At 39.0% G+C, this 20,341-nt stretch overlaps 1 protein-coding gene across 3 annotated transcripts in view; it reads left to right on the forward strand.

The window, feature by feature from the left end:
• L2HGDH (L-2-hydroxyglutarate dehydrogenase) overlaps positions 1 to 20,341 on the forward strand; it is a 52,766-nt gene that overhangs the window by 14,514 nt on the left and 17,911 nt on the right. For 2 of the 3 annotated variants that reach the window (XM_068545616.1, XM_068545619.1), the window contains exons 5-6: positions 15,746 to 15,908; positions 17,169 to 17,203. In XM_068545616.1, coding sequence (XP_068401717.1) covers positions 15,746 to 15,908; positions 17,169 to 17,203 — 198 coding nt within the window. Of the gene's footprint in view, positions 1 to 4,866; positions 5,083 to 15,745; positions 15,909 to 17,168; positions 17,204 to 20,341 lie in introns of those variants that run through there. The other variant, XM_068545625.1, reaches the window with a different exon arrangement.

The following is a 20,341-nucleotide window of genomic DNA, read 5'->3' on the forward strand; positions in this document are numbered from 1 at the left end:
AAACTCTGGACACCTGATTTCTTCTTTTCCTACAAGAAACTACCAGGTCCTGAAGAACATAGGCAAAAGCAAGAGGAGGTCTGAGACTCTATGGCATGTTTGGAAACCACTGAGTGGTGAGATGTGGTTGGATCATAGGGTGTGTAGCAAGAGATAATAGATGAGACTGGGAAGGCAGAATTCGCCCACATAAAGGGCTTGATATCCATGCTGATAACTTTGAAGTTTATCCAGTAGGCATAGGTAGCCACTAAAAATTTTTGCAGAAGGTGGCTACAATGTTGGATCTGTTTCAAGAGGGTGGGTTATAGAGTTTCTGGCTTAAAACATGCTGTGGGGAAAACCAGATCTTCTTTCTTGTATTTGTGATAGAAACACGAATAATAATATAATAGTTACTCTGCATATCAACTTCCCTTGATAGCCTTTTGGAGGCTATCCGTCCAACTCTCATTCCACTGACTGTTCCAATGAATCGCTATATCTCCTGTTCCCCATTCCTCAGTGTTTTAATGACATATTCCAATAGCTGGACTGTGGGTACCTGTCTTAGCGAGTGTGACCTTGAACTCACTGTCAGGCAGTGCTTATCAAAAGCTTGCTTTAGAGAAACACTATTTAAGGGAGAGAGCCTGGATGATATGTAGACCATTCATTCTTGTACATCTCTCCAGACCATCAGATTGTAGTACACCTACACTGTAGTGTTTTTCTCTCCCCATGCTACTTCTTGACCCCAGATTACTCTCCTTGCATTGTGTTTTGGTTTTATGGCATCAGCCTGTGGAGAAAGTCATTGTGTCACTCACTGAGGCCTCTACTATAAGGAGGTGGTTGAGGACATAGGTTCACTGTCAAACAACATCTCTCTGAGAACACTCAGGAGAAATTTCAGACTCCAGTTCTAAGAATAATTTTGTTTTTCCTGAGCACAATTGGCTTGTTTTTATCTATGGGCACTGTGAATTCTTTAACTGATTGTATTGTCCTGTTTGCCTTGGCTCTAAGCAGAAACACATTTGTGCCCTACTCTTGCCAAATATCTAGAGCATTAAGCATACATTTTTATTTTCATGTACTAACGTTGCTCTTTGTTTCATCTTATCTTTCCACCTTTGTTTTCTATATGCTCTGATTTTTTGGAACTATTTATTGAATCACAGCATACATCCAAAATCATAAATGTATACAGCTTGATGAATTTTCGTTAAGTGTGATCAGCATCCAGATCAACAAACAGAACATTACCAGCTTCTCAGTATTCCCCTCATGCCCCCTCCTAGACACTACCTTTCCCTTAAGGATGACCACTGTTCTTTTACATCATAGATTTTTGAATTTTATGTAAGTAGAATCATATAGTATGTGCTCGTTTGTGTCTGGACTTCTTTTATTCAGTATTGTTTATAAAATTCATCCATATTATTGCATGTAGTTATAATTTGTTGTCATTGCTGTATAATAATCCTTTGTATGAATATAGCATGGTTCTTTATACTGTGGTTGGGCGTTTTGGGTAGTTTCCAATTTGGAGCTCTTGCAAATAGTGCTACTAAGAACATTCTAGCACATCTATTTTGGTGAACACATGTACACACTTTCATTGGGGATGTACCTCGGAGGGAAATTATGGTCATAATTTATATATACATCTAGCTGTGGCAGGTACTGCCAAAGAGTTTTCCATAGCATTTGTCCCAAATAATACTCTTATCAGCAGTGTATGAGAGTTACAGTTGCTCCTTATCCTCACCAACACTTGATATTGTTTGTTGTTTTCATTTTAGCCATTCTGGTGGCTATGTAGTAGTATAATATTATAGTTTCCCTGTTGACTCATAAAATTGTACACCTTTTGATATGTTTACTGGGCATTTGGATATTTTCTTTTGTGAAACAACTAAGTCCTTTGCCCATTTTTCTATTGGGTTGACTGTCCTTCTTAACGATTATTAATTCTTATTAATTTTATAAGTTCATTATATAGTCTGAATATGTGTCTTTTGTTGTATATATGTGTGTGTGTGTATATATATATATACACACACACACACACACAATAGATATCTTTTATGACTCTGCGGCTTGTGTTTTCACTCTTAATAGTGTCTTTAGATGAACAGAGATTCTTAGTCTTAATGTAATCATTCAATCAATTTATGCATATATTTGTCTTTTATGCTTAGTGCTTTTTTGTACTCTGAGAAATCTTTGCCTATTTCAGCATCAGGAAGATATTCTCCGCTTTTTTTCTAAAAGCTATGTTGTTTTATCTTTCGCATTTAGATCTACCATCCATTTGGAATTGATTTTTGTTTATGGTATAAGATAGGGGTCAAGGTACACTTCTTTCCCCTCATATGTAGATATCCAGTTAGCCCAGCACCATTTATCAAAAAAACCATTATTTCCCCACTGCACTGCAGTGTTACCTTTGTGATATCAGGTGACTATATATAGGTGGGCTCTATGTCTGGAGTCTCTTTTCTGTTGTCTCTTCTTGTACCACTACCATAATGTCTTAGTTACTATAGCTTTTCAATAGGTCTAGACATCTGGTTGAGTAAGTCCTTCAATTTTGTTCTTCTTCAACATTGTATTGCCTATTTTTGGATCTTTGCATTTCCATATACATTTTAGAATTAATTTGCTAAAGTCCACAAGATAACCTGTTGTGATTTCGATTGAGATTGCACTGACTATGTAGGTCCACTTGCAGACGGTTGACATCTTTACAATATTGAATCTTCCAATCCATGAACATGGATAACTCCATTTATCTGAATCTTTAATTTATTGAAAAAAATGTATTACAGTTTTCAGTGTAGAGGTCTTACATGTCTCTTAGATTATTTCTAGGTATTTGATTTTTTATACTCTCATAAATAGTATTGTTATTTAAAGTTTATTTTCTACTTATACATTACAGATATATGGAAATCAAATTGGTTTTTGACCATGTATTCATCTTGGTTGTTGAATTCACTTATTGATTCTAATAGTTTGTCTGTAAATTCTTTTTTTTTTTTTTTTTTGGCTGCGCCACATGGCATGTGGGATCTTAGTTCCCCAACCAGGGATCGAACCCACGCCCCCCGCAGTAGAAGTGTGGAGTCTTAACCACTGGACCACCAGGGAAGTCCCAATTCTTTTGTATTTTCTATGTACAATCATGTCGTCTGCAAATAATAACTTATTTCTTCCTTTCCAACCCATATACTTCTCTGGCTCAATATTTAATGCTAGCATATATTGTTTTGTATGTGTTTCTTGTTTGTTTGTTTTTACAGGGTGCTTCAAATCCTTTCACAAAAAGACAAGATAGAAATAGATTTTTTTCCCTTAAGTTATCTGTAGTTGTGCAGTTAAAGTTAGATCAAAATATTTGATTTTCTTAATTAGTATAACGTTCCCAGGAGACTAGGAATCCAAACAGTGTTAAATGAGTTCTTCCTGCAGAGAAAGTCATAGCATCTTCAACTCCAGAAAACCTCACCTTTCCCTCCCCTCAGACTCAGTCAGAATAATCAAAGTGTTTGGCTTCTGGGAGTAGGTCTTCTTCTCCCTTTTCCTCTCCCCATGTATTTCTTATCTCTCTGAGATGGTGAATGAATGACTGATTTTTTTAAAAAAAGAAGACACCTTCACTGAATATCTAATTTTGGCTATTTCTTTCAGGCTTTGGGCAAATGCTACATGGTCTTAAGCCAGGATTGGCGAACTATGGCCTGTGGGCCAAATCCAGCCCACCACATGTTTTTAAAGACCTATAAGCTGTTTTAAATGGTTGAAAAAATTAAAAGAAGAATAATATTTTGTGACACATGAAAATTATATGAAACTCAAATTTCAGTGTCCACAAATAAATTTTTATTGGAGTACAATCATACTTATTCATTTATGTGTTGTCTATGGCTGCTTTTGTGCCAAACAGCCAACTCGAGTAGTTGAAACAGAGATCCTAAGCCTCACGTGGGCAAAAATATTTACTATCTGGCCCTTTACAGAAAAGATTACCAGCTCCTGATCAAACAGTAGGGAGCCACTGAAGGATTTAGGCAAGAAAATGATATGCAAACTGTGCTAATTTAGGAAGGTTAATCAAGTTCTGGTACGTAGGATGGAACTGGACATGGGAGAGAGGGGAGCCTTGAGGTGGGAGGTCAAAGCCATTTATATTTATTTTTGGAAGGCAGCTATGCTCACCATGATACCACCAACACCACTTATTTATAGTTATTTTTAGAATACCTGATTTCTTTCTGCTACTCTTGAATATCATAGGTTAGTAATTTCTAGACTTCAGGGAATTTTGACATATTATTCTTTATTTTATCTCACTATATTCTGTCTTTTTTTTTTTCCATAAAGTGGGATCTGATATAAGGTGAGCAGCAGAATGTGGTGGCTGAGAAGCCAGACAGACATAAATTTAAATCTCATATCTGCCTATTTAACAGCTGTTTACCTTGAGTGGGTTAAAATTGTTCTAAACTTCAGACTACTCATTTGTAAAATGCAGGTTGTTCTGAGAATTAAATACAGTGATATATGTAAGGCATCCAGCATATGTTAATCCTCAAGAAGTGGTAGATGTTATTTTGGGCTTATTTAAGCAGTAATTCTAGTGAATTCAAATTGGTTTTGTCTGAGATACTTGGGGATTTTTCATGAAATCTGTTAAGATAACTTAGTTATGTTTGTTCTTTTCCTCCTGCTTTACATTTTCCCCTTTTCCTGATGCTTTGGTTGTAACTCATTATTTTATTCTGTTTATTTTCTTTAAGCCATATCAATTCCTCTGCAGAGTAAAATAGGCTATTTAAAAACATTGTAGAGAGATCCTAGGATGTCTTCAAACCAGGGTTGTGAATAACTCATATAAGAGCTTGTCTTAGTCAGTTGGGGCTGCTGCAATAAAGTACCGTGAACCAGTTAGCATATAAATGTCAGATATTTATTTCTCACAGTTCTAGAGGCTGGAAGTCTGAGATCAAGGCTCTGGAAGATTTGATTTCTGGTGAGGACCCACTTCCTGGTTCATAGACCATCTTCCAGCTGTGCTCTCACATGGCATGAGGGGTAAGGGAACTCTCTGGAGTCTCTTTTATAAAGGCACTAATCCCATTAATGAAGCCTCCATCCTCATGACCTAATCACTTCCAAAAGGCCCCACCTCCAAATACCATCACATGGGTCATTAGGTTTCAACATATGAATTTTGGAGGCACACAGACGTTCAGTCTATAGCAGAACTGGTTGTTTAGACTGATTCCATACTTAAGGGGGAAAGATACTAGTATTAAAGAGATTAGGAGATTGGTTCAAGATGGCAGAGTAGAAGGACGTGCCCTCACTTCCTCTTGTGAGAGCACTGGAATCACAACTAACTGCGGAACAATCATCGACAGGAAGACACTGGAACTCACCAAAAAAGATACCCCACATCCAAAGACAAAGGAGAAGCCACAATGAGATGGTAGGAGGGGCACAATCACAATAAACTCAAATCCCATAACTGCTGGGTGGGTGACTCACAAATTGGAGAACACTTATACCACAGAAGTCCACCCACTAGAGTGAAGGTTCTGAGCCCCACATCAGGCTTCCCTGGGGGTCCAGCAATGGGAGGAGGAATTCCTAGAGAATCAGACTTTGAAGGCTAGCGGGATTTGATTGCAGGACTTCGACAGGACTGGGGGAAACAGAGACTCCACTCTTGGAGGGCACACACAAACTAGTGTGTGCATCGGGACCCGGGGGAAGGAGCAGTGACCCCACAGGAGACTGAACCAGACCTACCTGCTAGTGTTGGAGGGTCTCCTGCAGAGGCGGGGGGTGGCTGTGGCTCACCGTGAGGACAAGGACACTGACAGCAGAAGTTCTGAGAAGTACTCCTTGGCGTGAGCCCTCCCAGAGTCCACCATTAGACCCACCAAAGAGCCCGGGTAGGCTCCAGTGTTGGGTCGCCTCAGGCCAAACAACCAACAGGGAGGGAAACCAGCCCCACCCATCAGCAGACAAGCAGATTAAAGTTTTACTGAGCTCTGCCCACCAGAGCAATAGCCAGCTCTACCCACCACCAGTCGCTCCCATCAGGAAACTTGCACAAGCCTCTTAGATAGCCTCATCCACCAGAGGGCAGACAGCAGAAGCAAGAAGAACTACAATCCTGCAGCCTGTGGAACAAAAACCACATTCACAGAAAGAGAGACAAGATGAAAAGGCAGAGGGCTATGTACCAGATGAAGGAACAAGATAAAACCCCAGAAAAACAACTAAATGAAGTGGAGATAGGCAACCTTCCAGAAAAAGAATTCAGAATAATGATAGTGAAGATGATCCAGGACCTCGGAAAAAGAATGGAGGCAAAGATCGAGAAGATGCAAGAAATGTTTAACAAAGACCTAGAAGAATTAAAGAACAAACAAACAGAGATGAACAATACAATAACTAACATGGAAACTACACTAGAAGGAATCAATAGCAGAATAACTGAGGCAGAAGAATGGATAAGGGACCTGGAAGACAGGATGGTGGAATTCACTGCTGCGGAACAGAATAAAGAAAAAAGAATGAAAAGAAATGAAGACAGCCTAAGAGACCTCTGGGACAACATTAAATGCAACAACATTTGCATTATAGGGGTCCCAAAAGGAGAAAAGAGAAAGGACCTGAGAAAATATTTGAAGAGATTATAGTTGAAAACTTCCCTAACATGGGAAAGGAAATAGCCACCCAAGTCCAGGAAGCACAGAGAGTGCCATACAGGATAAACCCAAGGAGAAACATGCCAAGACACATAATAATCAAATTGGCAAAAAAATTGGCAAAAATTAAAGACAAAGAAAAATTATTGAAAGCAGCAAGGGAAAAATGACAAATAACATACAAGGGAACTCCCATAAGGTTAACAGCTGATTTCTCAGCAGGAACTCTACAAGCCAGAAGGGGAGTGGCATGACATTTAAAGTGATGAAAGGGAAGAACCTACAACCAACATTGCTCTACCTGGCAAGGATCTCATTCAGATTCGATGAAGAAATCAAAGGCTTTACAGACAAGCAAAAGCTAAGAGAATTCATCACCACCAAACCAGCTCTACAGTAAATGCTAAAGAAACTTCTCGAAGTGGGAAACACAAGAGAAGAAAAAGACCTACAAAAACAAACCCCCCAAAATTAAGAAAATGGTAATAGGAACATACATATTGATAATTACGTTAAACGTAAATGGATTAAATGCTCCAACCAAAAGACACAGGTTTGCTGAATGGATACAAAAACAAGACCCATATATGTATATATATGCTGTGTACAAGAGACCCACTTCAGACCTAGGGACACATACAGACTGAAAGTGAGGGGATGGAAAAAGATATTCCATGCAAATGGAAATCAAAAGAAAGCTGGAGTAGCAATACTCATATCAGATAAAATAGACTTTAAAATAAAGACTGTTACAAGAGACAAGGAAGGACACTACATAATGATCAAGGGATCAATCCAAGAAGAAGATATAACAATTATAAATATATATGCACCCAACTTAGGAGCACCTCAATATATAAGACAACTGCTAACAGCTCTAAAAGAGGAAATCGACAGTAGCACAGTAATAGTGGGGGACTTCAACACCTCACTTACACCAATGGACAGATCATGCAAACAGAAAATTAATAAGGAAACACAAGCTTTAAATGACACAATAGACCAGATAGATTTAATTGATGTTTATAGGACATTCCATCCAAAAACAGCAGATTGCACTTCTCAAATGAGCACGGAACATTCTCCAGGATAGATCACATCTTGGGTCACAAATCAAGCCTCAGTAAATTTAAGAAAATTGAAATCATATCAAGCATCTTTTCTGACCACAATGCTATGAGATTAGAAATCAATTACAGGGAAAAAGACATAAAAAACACAAACACATGGAGGCTAAACAATACATTACTAAATAACCAAGAGATCACTAAAGAAATCAAAGAGGAAATCAAAAAATACCTAGAGACAAATGACAATGAAAACACGACGATCCAAACCTATGGGATGCAGCAAAAGCAGTTCTAAGAGGGAAGTTTATAGCAATACAAGCCTACCTCAAGAAACAAGAAAAATCTCAAATAAACAATCTAACGTTACACCTAAAGGAACTAGAGAAAGAAGAACAAACAAAACCCAAAGTCAGCAGAAGGAAACAAATCATAAAGATCAGAGCAGAAATAAATGAAATAGAAACAGAAAACAATAGCAAAGATCAATAAAACTAAAAGCTGGTTCTTTGAGAAGATTAACAGAATTGATAAAGCATTAGCCAGACTCATCAAGAAAAAGAGGGAGAGGACTCAAATCAATAAAATTAGAAATGAGAAAAGAGAAGTTACAACAGACACCACAGAAATACAAAGCATCCTAAGAGACTACTACAGGCAACTCTATGCCAATAAAATGGACAACCTGGAAGAAATGGACAAATTCTTAGAAAGGTATAACTTCCAAGACTGAACCAGGAAGAAATAGAAAATATGAACAGACCAATCACAAGTAATGAAATTGAAACTGTGACTAAAAATCTTCCAACAAACAAAAGTCCAGGACCAGATGGCTTCACAGGTAAATTCTGTCAAACATTTAGAGAAGAGCTAACACCCATCCTTCTCAAACTCTTCCCAAAAATTGCAGAGGAAGGAACACTCCCAAACTCATTCTATGAGGCCATCCATCACCCTGATACCAAAACCAGACAAAGATACTACAAAAAAAGAAAATTACAGACCAATATCACTAATGAATATAGGTGCAAAAATCCTCAACAAAATACTAGCAAACAGAATCCAACAACACATTAAAAGGATCATACACCATGATCAAGTGGGATTTATCCTAGGGATTCAAGGATTCTTCAATATACGCAAATCAATCAGTGTGATACACCATATTAACAGATTGAAGAATAAAAACCATATGATTATCTCAATAGATGCAGAAAAAACTTTTGACAAAATTCAACACCCATTTATGATTACTCTCCAGAAAGTGGGCATAGAGGGAACCTACCTCAACAGAATAAAGGCCATATACAGAAACCCACAGCAAACATCATTCTCAATGGTGAAAAACTGAAAGCATTTCCTCTAAGATCAGGAACAAGACAAGGATGTCCACTCTCACCACTATTATTCAACATAGTTTTGGAAGTCCTAGCCACAGCAATCAGAGAAGAAAAAGAAATAAAAGGAAAAGAAATTAGAAAAGAAGAAGTAAAAGTGTCACTGTTGCAGATGACATGATACTATACATAAAGAATCCTAAAGATGCCACCAGAAAACTACTAGAGCTAATCAATAAATTTGGTAAAGATGCAGGATACAAAATTAATGCACAGAAATCTCTTGCATTCCTATACCCTAATGATGAAAAATCTGAAAGAGAAATTAAGGGAACACTCCCATTTACCACTGCAACAAAAAGAATAAAATACCTAAGAATACACCTACCTAGGGAGACAAAAGCCCTGTATGCAGAAAACTATAAGACACTGATGAAAGAAATTAAAGATGATACAAACAGATGGAGAGATATACCATGTTCTTGGATTGGCAGAATCAATATTGTGAAAATGACTATACTACCCAAAGCAATCTACAGATTCAGTGCAATCCCTATCAAATTACCAATGGCGTTTTTTACAGAACTAGAACAAAAAATCTTAAAATTTGTATGGAGACACAAAAGACCCCGAATAGCCAAAGCAGTCTTGAGGGAAAAAAACAGAGCTGGAGGAATTAGACTCCCTGACTTCAGACTATACTACACAGCTACAGTAATCAAGACAATATGGTACTGGCACAAAAACAGAAATATAGATCAATGGAACAGGTTGGAAAGCCCAGAGATAAACCCACACACCTATGGTCAACTAATCTATGACAGAGGAGGCAAGGATATACAATGGAGTAAAGACAGTCTCTTCAATAAGTGGTGCTGGGAAAGTTGGACAGCTACATGTAAAAGAATGAAATTAGAACACTCCCTAACACCATATACAAAAATAAACTCAAAATGGATTAGAGACGTAAGACCAGACACTATAAAACTCTTAGAGGAAAACATAGGAAGAACATTCTTTGACATAAATCACAGCAAGATCTTTTTTGATCCACCTCCTAGAGTAATGGAAATAAAAACAAAAATAAACAAATGGGACCTAATGAAACTTAAAAGCTCTTGCAAAGCAAAGGAAACTACAAACAAGACGAAAAGACAGCCTCAGAATGGGAGAAAATATTTGCAAACAAAACATCGGACAGAGGATTAACCTCCAAAATATACAAACAGCTCATGCAGCTCAATATTAAAAAAACAAACAACCCAATCCAAAAATGGGCAGAAGACCTAAATAGACATTTCTCCAAAGAAGACATACAGATGGCCAAGAAGCACATGAAAAGCTGCTCAACATCACTAATTATTAGAGAAATGCAAATCAAAACTACAATGCGGTATCACCTCACACCAGTTAGAATGGGTATCCTCAGAAGATCTACAAACAACAAATGCTGGAGAGGGTGTGGAGAAAAGGGAACCCTCTTGCACTGTTGGTGGGAATGTAAATTGATACAGCCACTATGGAGAACAGTATGGAGGTTCCTTAAAGAACTAAAAATAGAATTACCATATGATCCAGCAGTCCCACTACTGGGCATATACCCAGAGAAAACCATAATTCAAAAAGACACATGCACCCCAATGTTCATTGCAGCACTATTTACAGTAGCCAGGTCATGGAAGCAACCTAAATGGCCCATCGACAGACAAATGGATAAAGAAGATGTGGTACATATATACAATGGAATATTACTCAGCCATAAAAAGGAACGAAATTGGGTCATTTGTTGAGACGTGGGTGGATCTAGAGACTGCCATACAGTGTGAAGTAAGTCAGAAAGAGAAAAACAAATATCGTGTATTAACGCATGTATGTGGAACCTAGAAAAATGGTACAGATGAACCGGTTTGCAGGGCAGAAGTTGAGACACAGATGTAGAGAACAAACGTATAGACACCAAGGGGGGAAAGCTGCAGGGTGGTGGGGATGGTGGTGTGATGAATTGGGCGATTGGGATTGACATGTATACACTGATGTGTATAAAATTGATGACTAATAAGAACCTGCTGTATAAAAAAATAAATAAAATTCAAAAAAAAAGACACATGCACCCCAGTGTTCATTGCAGCACTATTTACAATAGCCAAGACATGGAAGCAACCTAAATGCCCATCGACAGACGAATGGATAAAGAAGATGTGGTACATATATATACAATGGAATATTACTCAGCCATAAAAATGAGACGAAATTGGGTCATTTGTAGAGATGTGGATGAATCCAGAGACTGTCATACAGAGTGAAGTAAGTCAGAAAGTGAAAAACAAATATCGTATTTTAACGCATATATGTGGAACCTAGAAAAACTGTACAGATGAACCGGTTTGCAGGGCAGAAATTGAGACACAGATGTAGAGAACAAACGTATGGACACCAAGAGGGGAAAGTGGCGGCGGGGCTGGTGGTGTGATGAATTGGGAGATTGGGATTGACATGTATACACTAATATGTATAAAATGGATAACTAATAAGAACCTGCTGTATAAAAAATAAAATAAAATAAAGAGATTAGGAGTCTGTACATATGGGGGGCAGGAAGTATATGGGAAATCTCTGTACCTTCTGCTGAATTTTTCTGTGAACCTAAAACTGCTCTAAAAAATCAAGTCTATTAAAAAAAAAAATGAAGCAATTAAACTCACATCTAAACAGTGCTTTGCAAAAATTATTGAGCGCTTCCTGAATATAAAACAGCTAAACCTGTTGCTGTTTTATAGCTTTATGTGATTTTGATGGGATTTGGTTGTGAAATTATGATGTCAGAATCTCACTGATCTGTATCAATTATTACCTTGCCATTTGAGAATAAAATAATTTATAACCTCCCCCAGGAAGGCATGCTAATTTTTAACATGTGTTTCTCTTTTTATGTACTAATGAAAAGCTCTTTCACACTTTAAGGTTGGTGTAAAAAAATAAATAAATAAAAGGACATATGAGCCCCTGACCCCACTGTGGATTTAGTCATGATATAAAAGCAATATTGATTATGGAGTTTAGAAAACAGGATTATTGGTTTCGTGGCAGTACTGAAATCTGGAGTATTTGGAAGATTCCAGCTAATCATCTGGAACAACAATCGTTGTCTGTCATGTATCCTTGTCAGCACTTTAAAGGTAGAAAAAAAATAGAAACATGGACCCATGGTTCTTTTTTTTTAAATTTATTTATTCAATTTATTTGTTTTTGGCTGTATTGGGTCTTCGTTGCTGTGTGCGGGCTTTCTCCAGTTGCAGTGAGCAGGGGCTACTCTTTGTTGTGGTGCGAGGGCTTCTCTCATTGCGGCGGCTTCTCTTGTTGGCAGAGCACAGGCTCTAGGCACGTGGGCTTCAGTAGTTGTGGCTCACGGGCTCTAGAGCACAGCCTCAGTAGTTGTGGCGCACGGGCTTAGTTGCTCCACAGCATGTGGGATCTTCCCGGATCAGGGCTTGAACCCGTGTCCCCTGCATTGGCAGGTGAGTTCTTAATCACTGCGCCACCAGGGAAACCCCATGGTTCTTTATATCATGCCTAACTGTTAAAAAAGAAACAAAAAACAGGACAACTCTTCATAAATCATAAAGGTTAAGGATGAATCTGGATATTGTTCTGTGTACCTGACCATGTGATCCTCACGTGTCTTGGAATGAGGTAGATGAAGTATGTGTGTATAGATAATCAAATTATGTATGCATATTTTTGTGTCTTATTAGTAAAGAAACTGGTTAAGGTAATTCTCCAAGGTTGTACAGCTCCTAAAGAGTTCCCTCCTCCCAGATCTGACTCAGAACTTATATGTTTTTGTTCAGTTTAACCGACATTTTCTTCTTTACTATGTGCCAAACACTATGTTGGGCACTGCAGATGTGAAGGTGAGTAAGACATAGTTGTCATCCTGAAGGAAGTTGTAGTATAGCAGAAAATACAATTTTAATACAGTGATAAGTTTTCTGATACAACTGATACTCTGTCTTGTGCCAAGGTAAGGGAGAGCTTTTAGCTTAGTCTGAAAGTCTAGGAAAATCTTTTCAGAAGTGAACCCCCCACTTGAAAGATGAATAAATAGTGTAACTTATAAAAGAGGTATATCCTACTTTTCTCTGAGTCCTCTGCAGTAGTGATCTGCTTTATAGAATGCCACATTATAGTTATCAATGTCTAGGTGTATTGATATTTAGGGGTGGCAATGCATAGCAGAAAATATACTCTGGTTATTTCATGGAAGTGTCTTCAGTAAATTCCTTCCTTTTCCCCCAACTTCACCACCACTACCAAGAGTGGGTGGCAAAATTTCCATGGTATAGGGTCACGTTTGTTTCTTCCAGGCCCTCCAGAAAGAAACAGTTTGCCAGGGGAACTCTGAAAGGGCTTCTTGGACCAGATCTCTTTAAGAAGAAAATTAAGTGCCCCTAGGGGAAGTATCTTGGAAAATTTTAAACTGCCTCTGTAAACTTTGACTTTGAAGGATAGCTCTTGTCAGTGCTTGCTATGGGTAAATCCTGACTGCTTCCTCTGACCTTAGCTGTGGTGATCCGTCTGCCTTTTCTTTAGCACTATTGGTCAGGCTCACATTCCTTTGTTCCTCTAGCCTCCTGACTGACTTCCAACTCCCAACTTTCCCTGACCTGCTTGCCTGGTTCTTTTCCAGCCACCTGACCTGCCATAACCTCAGATTCAAGCTCTGACCTGCTAACCTGGACAGTGCACGCCCAGCCTGCTGGCTGACAGACACAGTCAGCCTGTCCCCCAACCCTGCCCTGGGCAGAGTGTCCGACTGCTGGGCAGCAGTGACTCGCTCCACCTTCCCCCCACTACACATATAGGCGGAGCACACCAACATCTCATGAGGACAGTCACAGCCAAGGCTAGAAAGGGAAGGAAGAAGGAAAACTTGTTAGGGAAGGTCTGGGGCAGGGGAGGAATCTAGTATGTTTAAAGACAGCTCATTCAGTCAGTAAATAGTTGAGTGCTTCTGTGTGTCAGGCATGTGCTGGGTTATAGGGGTATAAGATGACTAAGGAGGATATTTGGGATTATAAAAAAATATTGATATGAAGCACTTTTACAGCATGTTTTTATCACCCTGTTATCATACTTGTCACATAGTTTTTATGCTACGTAAGGAAGTTTTTTGTAACTAAACTCTTATTTTTTGTGGCTAAACTCTTAGTATTATCCTAAGTTAGCTTCCAAGGTTATTGTACCCCAAATACCATTTGTAGTTTGAAGTTGAATTATACTTATTTGACCTGCGAATTTAGGGATTTCAGGCAATATAAGTTCTAATGTAAAATCTTACGTGTGATTGTATTGAAACAGAAGGAATGATTTCCTGTTCTTGGCAAATGCTGTCATATTCTGGAAGCAAGGCTGTCAGGAAAATGATGAAGTTTGCCAAATGTTATGTTCAGTTTGTGAAAAGAGACTGTGAGGCATTTTGTGAGCCTTCACCTTTAGTGTCATCTGGCCATTTGGAAGCATTGGTCAGGGATGGGTGGCAAAGTCAAAAGCTTTTAAAGGCCAAGCAGGTAAATGCACTGGGGTAGAGGTGGAGCAGTGAATACAGATGAGATATTTAAAATAATATTATCAGATATCATTTTAAAACTGCAACAACAGTGCAGTCCTGGCCAAACAGGAGGGTAGCAGCATTTACCTGTCGTGCTCAACTTCTGGGCGCCATTTATCCTGGGAACCAGGCTACCCTCTTAGGGGCAATTGATTGGGAGAACTGATATACTCTTATATACAATAAGGCAACAGAAAATGGTGCCATTTCCAAGGATTCACCAAAATATAGTCAATACTTTGTGAAATGCTACTCGTTTCCTTTTCTTCAGAATTAGAAAAGCCAATGCACATTCAATACTTATTCCAAAAAATTAAATAGGTGTGGTTGTAGATCATTCATTTATAGGGTTTAAACATGTTTTGAGTGACAACACACACACACACCCCAACATAGCAACAAAAGACCCAGACTACTAATTTGTCATATTACCTGAAGAGAAAGTTTGAATTAACCACATAAAATCTCCATTCAGTAGCTGTAGTCTTGAAGATAGATTCTGCAGCAAATCAAATCAACACTCGGCAAACACTGTGAACAACTCTGAGCTCTCACTGAGTGTGCATGACATATAATATACAACTGGGAAAAATCTCTACAGTTTGTTTAAAATATAATTGGTGATACACTATTTGATTCAGAATCAGATATGAATCAGAATCAGATATGGTAAGGGATAAATAAAACAGAAAAACTCATTGTAGCAGCTGGAAGAGCCTGGAAAAATTAACTCCTCTAAGGAGGAGAATTATTTCCTGACTATAGAGGTTTTCTTATTTAGCTAGTATTATTTCTTTTATCTGTTAGACAAATTATATATGTATTCAATTTCAAATTTAGGCATTGAATTGAGCACTTTTATTTTTCTTTAAGACTATCAGATGTTTGCCAGGAAAGGCTAATTGTGTGTTATCCATCAATATAAACAGTAAAAAAATTCAGCCAAAAATCAGATTTATTGCACAACCTGTGCTCAGTGGTTTTTAATTGTATTGTCTTGACTTTTTCACAATTCTGTCCCAGGGTCTAATGGCTATTGATTGTCCTTATACTGGCATTGTGGACTATCGGCAGGTGGCTTTGTCATTTGCCCAGGATTTCCAAGAAGCAGGTGGCTGTGTTTTGACCAATTTTGAAGTAGAAGATATTGAAATGGCTAAAGAAAGTCCTTCAAGAAGTAAAGATGGTAAGCTATCCTTGTCTTTTCTTTTGAATACTGAATTCTAAACAAACTCGGGACTGTTTTTGGCTAGGGTAGCGCTGATAAGAGGGCCACCAGAAGCTAGGCTACAGTAGGGCACAGAGCTGGAGGCAGGTACAGAAGGGGTGAGGGTGAGACCGGATATGGGAGAACTGGGACTTCTGGTGAGTCTTGTGCTGGTAGAACTAGGCACTGATGGGACACTTCTGACTGGTGCTAAAACCCGAACTGCCAAGGCTGTTTATGGAAAATTAGCCCGCAAACACTTCCCTATCCAGTAGGTTAGAGTCAGAATCCCCTGGGAATGCTTGTTAAAAATGCAGATTTTAGCATCACCCAGTCTTACTGAATCAGACTGTCTGGGGATAGGGCATGACTCAGCCATTCTGAGCTCCCCCTCCACCCCACCCAGTTCCTCCATTGTAGCCTGTACTTAGAGTTTGTTTTGTTTTGCTTTGGGGACAAATTTTTGTTTAAAACCAAATGAATTAGTTTTTAAGCCTTGAATTCGTTGTTGGGAAATTTGAAGGAGAAAAAAAGTAGTGCTCAGTTCATTCTTCCTTGACAGGGTTTTAAGGAGATCTGGGCTATCTGAGTCATTCTCCCAGTGTCCTTTTAAATTCTAAGATGATGAGCAAAATTGTTAAATAATTGAGATTGTTAGGTAGCATCATCAATCAAATCTATGATATAAGTAAGTAGATCATATGTTTTACCTGCTGTACATATGCTTTACAGGTCTTTGAGATCACATGTATCTGATTGGGAACTAATGTTATAAATAGTTCATCATTGGAAATTTTGTGTTGTGATAACTCTTGCTTCTCTGTACAACTTAGAATCTGCAAGGATTCAGATAACCAAGACTTGAACAACAAGTGTCATAGCGTTAGTCCTGTGGGAAGATGCATACTGATTTATGATGATCCATTTTATAGCCTGTTTTCTAGGATCGCAGTTCACGGAAAAGCTAGGACTGCCTATTTTGGAGCTGGGGTGGGCATGGTTTATAAGTATAGATTAAATGAATTAAAATAAAATATGCTAAAAACATGCCAGCGTTTTGTATATTGTCAAATATGAACTAGTTTAATCTTGTTACTTGGTAAAAAACTTTAGAATGAAAAGTAGGGGGCAATAATGGTTATGACAGAGACAATCCTTTAAATTTATTACTAGAATAATATTTCATGTAATGTAGGCTTTCTTTTGCCAAAAATAAATCTTTCACTAATTTTTTTTCAGGGATGAAATACCCAATTGTTATAAGGAATACAAAGGTAAAGATTCGTAAGCAAAACTACTTTCATCTACTTATCTACTGTCATCTCCTTTCTTAAAAAGTTGAATTAACCACAGTGCTGTATTTTATGTCATTGAGTGAAATTTGCCTAACGTTAAAAGTTATTCAGAGAGAAATCCTTTGAGAGCAGTGTAACAGCTTTCATTCTAAGAAGGGTTTCAACTTGGAAATGTCTTCATGAAGTGATTGTGCCAGCAAAGGATAGGATTATAAGCGCTTAGAGTAATAAAAACTGGTAGTTTTATTGCTCTGCCTACTTATCTACATTAACTTATTAACTGTCTGCTAATGAGAAGACTTTGGGGGCAGGGAGCAGGTTGTGCAGTGAGAGATGGACTGCTTTTCTTCATCTTCTCATAGTCTAAAACAAGAATTATTGAATGGCATAGAAGCATTTTGTTAGCTGTATGTTCACTGAATGGTCAGAGTTCAGTCAGGAGAGTAGAGTCATCAATGAGTATATTATAGGAATTAGGCCTTACACAATTTTTAAACATATTTGTTTATTTATTTTGGCTGTGCTGGGTCTTAGTTGCGGCACGCGGGATCTTCACTGTGGCATGCGGACTCTTAGTTGTGGCATGCATGCGGGATCTAGTTGCCTGACCAGGGATCGAACCTGGGCCCCCTGAATTGGGAGCGTGGAGTCTTCCCCACTGGACCACCAGGGAAGTCCCCTTACACAATTTTTAAAGGATCTGGGGACGTGCGGGTTCAGAAGGGGAGTTGGTAGATCAGAGGCATCTCCAGCCTGTCTGAGAAGCCACGTGTGTCTAGCTGCTGAAGTGGGAATGCAAGCAGGAAGCTCATGAGGAGATATGGGGAGCTCTTGCCTCTGTCTCTACCCAAGCAGTGGGCTGGAGCAGTGCTTGATCAGTAGGATCGGTAGTTGGGAAGTTGAATGTGGAGCTGTAATTTACTCTGCAGTGGGTGTTTGTCACTTCATTGGACTAGAATGGCCTTCAGAGAATAGTGGCTGCTGCTGTACTTCTGCCTGCCAAACCATATGCAATTCCTGTTTGGTCAGCTTTAAGCTGGAACCGTATAGGGAAGCATTGTCGTTCCCAGCTTAACCAGATCGACACAGTATAACCCCCTGCAGTCCATCCCTTTTCAACTTGGCATCCGTTCACACCCCTTATAACCATATTTAACTTCCAAATAAAGAGAGTAGAAAAATTATGCTTCCATCCACAAGGTGCAACTATCTTCCATACACCTGAAGACATGCTTACTCTCCAAAAAAGATACGAAGTCTACTTTATTGATCATGAATGCTCATTTCTTTTCTAGCTGAGTCACTCTCCCCCTTTGAGATCCTGCAACTTAAATACTGAGATAAAAGGTTAACCACAATTCAAGCGTCTTATATTAAATCAGTAGTTCTCAACTGGAGGCAGTTTCTCCTCCTAGGAGACATTTGGCAATGTCTGGAGACATTTTTATTGTCACATCTAGTAGAAGGGGGGCAATGCTACTGGCATTTAGTGGGTAGAGGCCAGGGATTCTGCTAAACATCCTACAGTGTGAGAGACAGGCCCCCAGAACAAAGAGGTATCTGGCCCCAAATGTCGATAGTACTGAAGTTGAGGTGTTACACAATAGGGAAGTGACAGTCGTCTAGGGCTGCCTTAACAGAACACCACAGACGGGGTGGCTTTAACAACAGAAATTTATTTTTTCACAGCTCTGGAGGCTAGAAATCTAGGGTCAAGGTGCCGTCAGGGTTGGCTTCTGATGAGATCTCTCTTCTCAGCTTGTGGACGACTGCCTTCACACTATGTCCTTACGTGGCCTTTTCTCTGTGTGTGCACATGTGCAGAGAAAGAGCGGGAGAGAGCAACCTCTGGTATCTCTTTGTCTTATAAGAACACCATTCCTATTAGATTAGGGCTCTGCTTTTGTGACCTTATTTAACCTTAATTACCTCCCTACACGTCCTGTCTCCAAATACAGTCTCGTTGGGCATTAGGACTTCAACGTATGAATTTGGGGAAGACACAATTCAGTCCATAATGAGGATAAAGAAATAATTGGGTAATTTATAGACAAATATATTTATTTCAAAATAAGGAAGAAATACCCATAGCCACTACACTCCTCATTTCTGTCGCCAGTCATGTGGTCATAGCTGATATTTATAATTTCCTTCTTCCACTACTCATTCCATAGTCCCTTTGCCCTTGGCAAGCATCTCAGCTGGTCATGGTTCCTAGTTTGGTGGGGTAACTCAAACTTTCATTCCTGAAGTGTCTGTGCCATTAGCAGCCCTGCCTGTTTTGGGTTGTGGTACCTTCCATTAACTTTTATAATAATACATGGGAAAATTAAGACATGTCCCAGGAGAGCTACATTCCAGACGTACTCCTCTTTATCATCCCTGAGCCTTCTATGTGGTAGCAACTCAGTTTCTCCTTGAGAGTCAGAATCAATTACCCCACTCAGTACAGTAATCCCCTCTGCCTATTGATTCACTGGCAGGGGGAACCCGAAGTGGCCAAGTATTGCAGTATCAATTTCTAACTTAATGCAACCATTGCTTATTCTCTAATGGAGGCGTTTTTCCCTTGGGAACTAAGACCTCTAGACCATCAGAGCCAAAAGTTGTAGGGATAGGAAGCAAAAAATTTTACTGTAATAGTAAGGAGCTACTCCCATTTTCTACCTCTTGATTTCCAGGCCTGTGAATCCTGGCTATGGGAGAAACAACACCATATATTAGTCACTGGTTTAGAGCATGTAGAGAATCCTGGAAGACATTGCCCCAGGCCTGTAGGTGTTGCCAGCCAACTAGTGCTGTTATTGAATCTTCAAAAGCCCATTCTACTTTTTGTCACCCAGCAGCTTCAGGATTGTGGGGAAAATGATAAAATCAGTGCATTACACAAGCATGAGCCTATTGTTATACTTCATTTCCTGTAAAATAATCTCACTGATCAGAAGTAATTCTTCTAAGTAAAATACCATAACAGTGAATAAGGCACCCTATAAGTTCACAGATGGTGGTTTCCATAGAAGCATTGTGGGCAGGGAAGACAAATTTGTATCCAGAGCAAGTGTCTATTCCAGTGAGCACTGAGTGCTGCCTTTGGTTTTTGATTGAAGTGGTCCAGGG

This window comes from Eschrichtius robustus, chromosome 1 (assembly GCF_028021215.1).
Source record: "Eschrichtius robustus isolate mEscRob2 chromosome 1, mEscRob2.pri, whole genome shotgun sequence".
NCBI classification, from domain to species: domain Eukaryota; kingdom Metazoa; phylum Chordata; class Mammalia; order Artiodactyla; family Eschrichtiidae; genus Eschrichtius; species Eschrichtius robustus.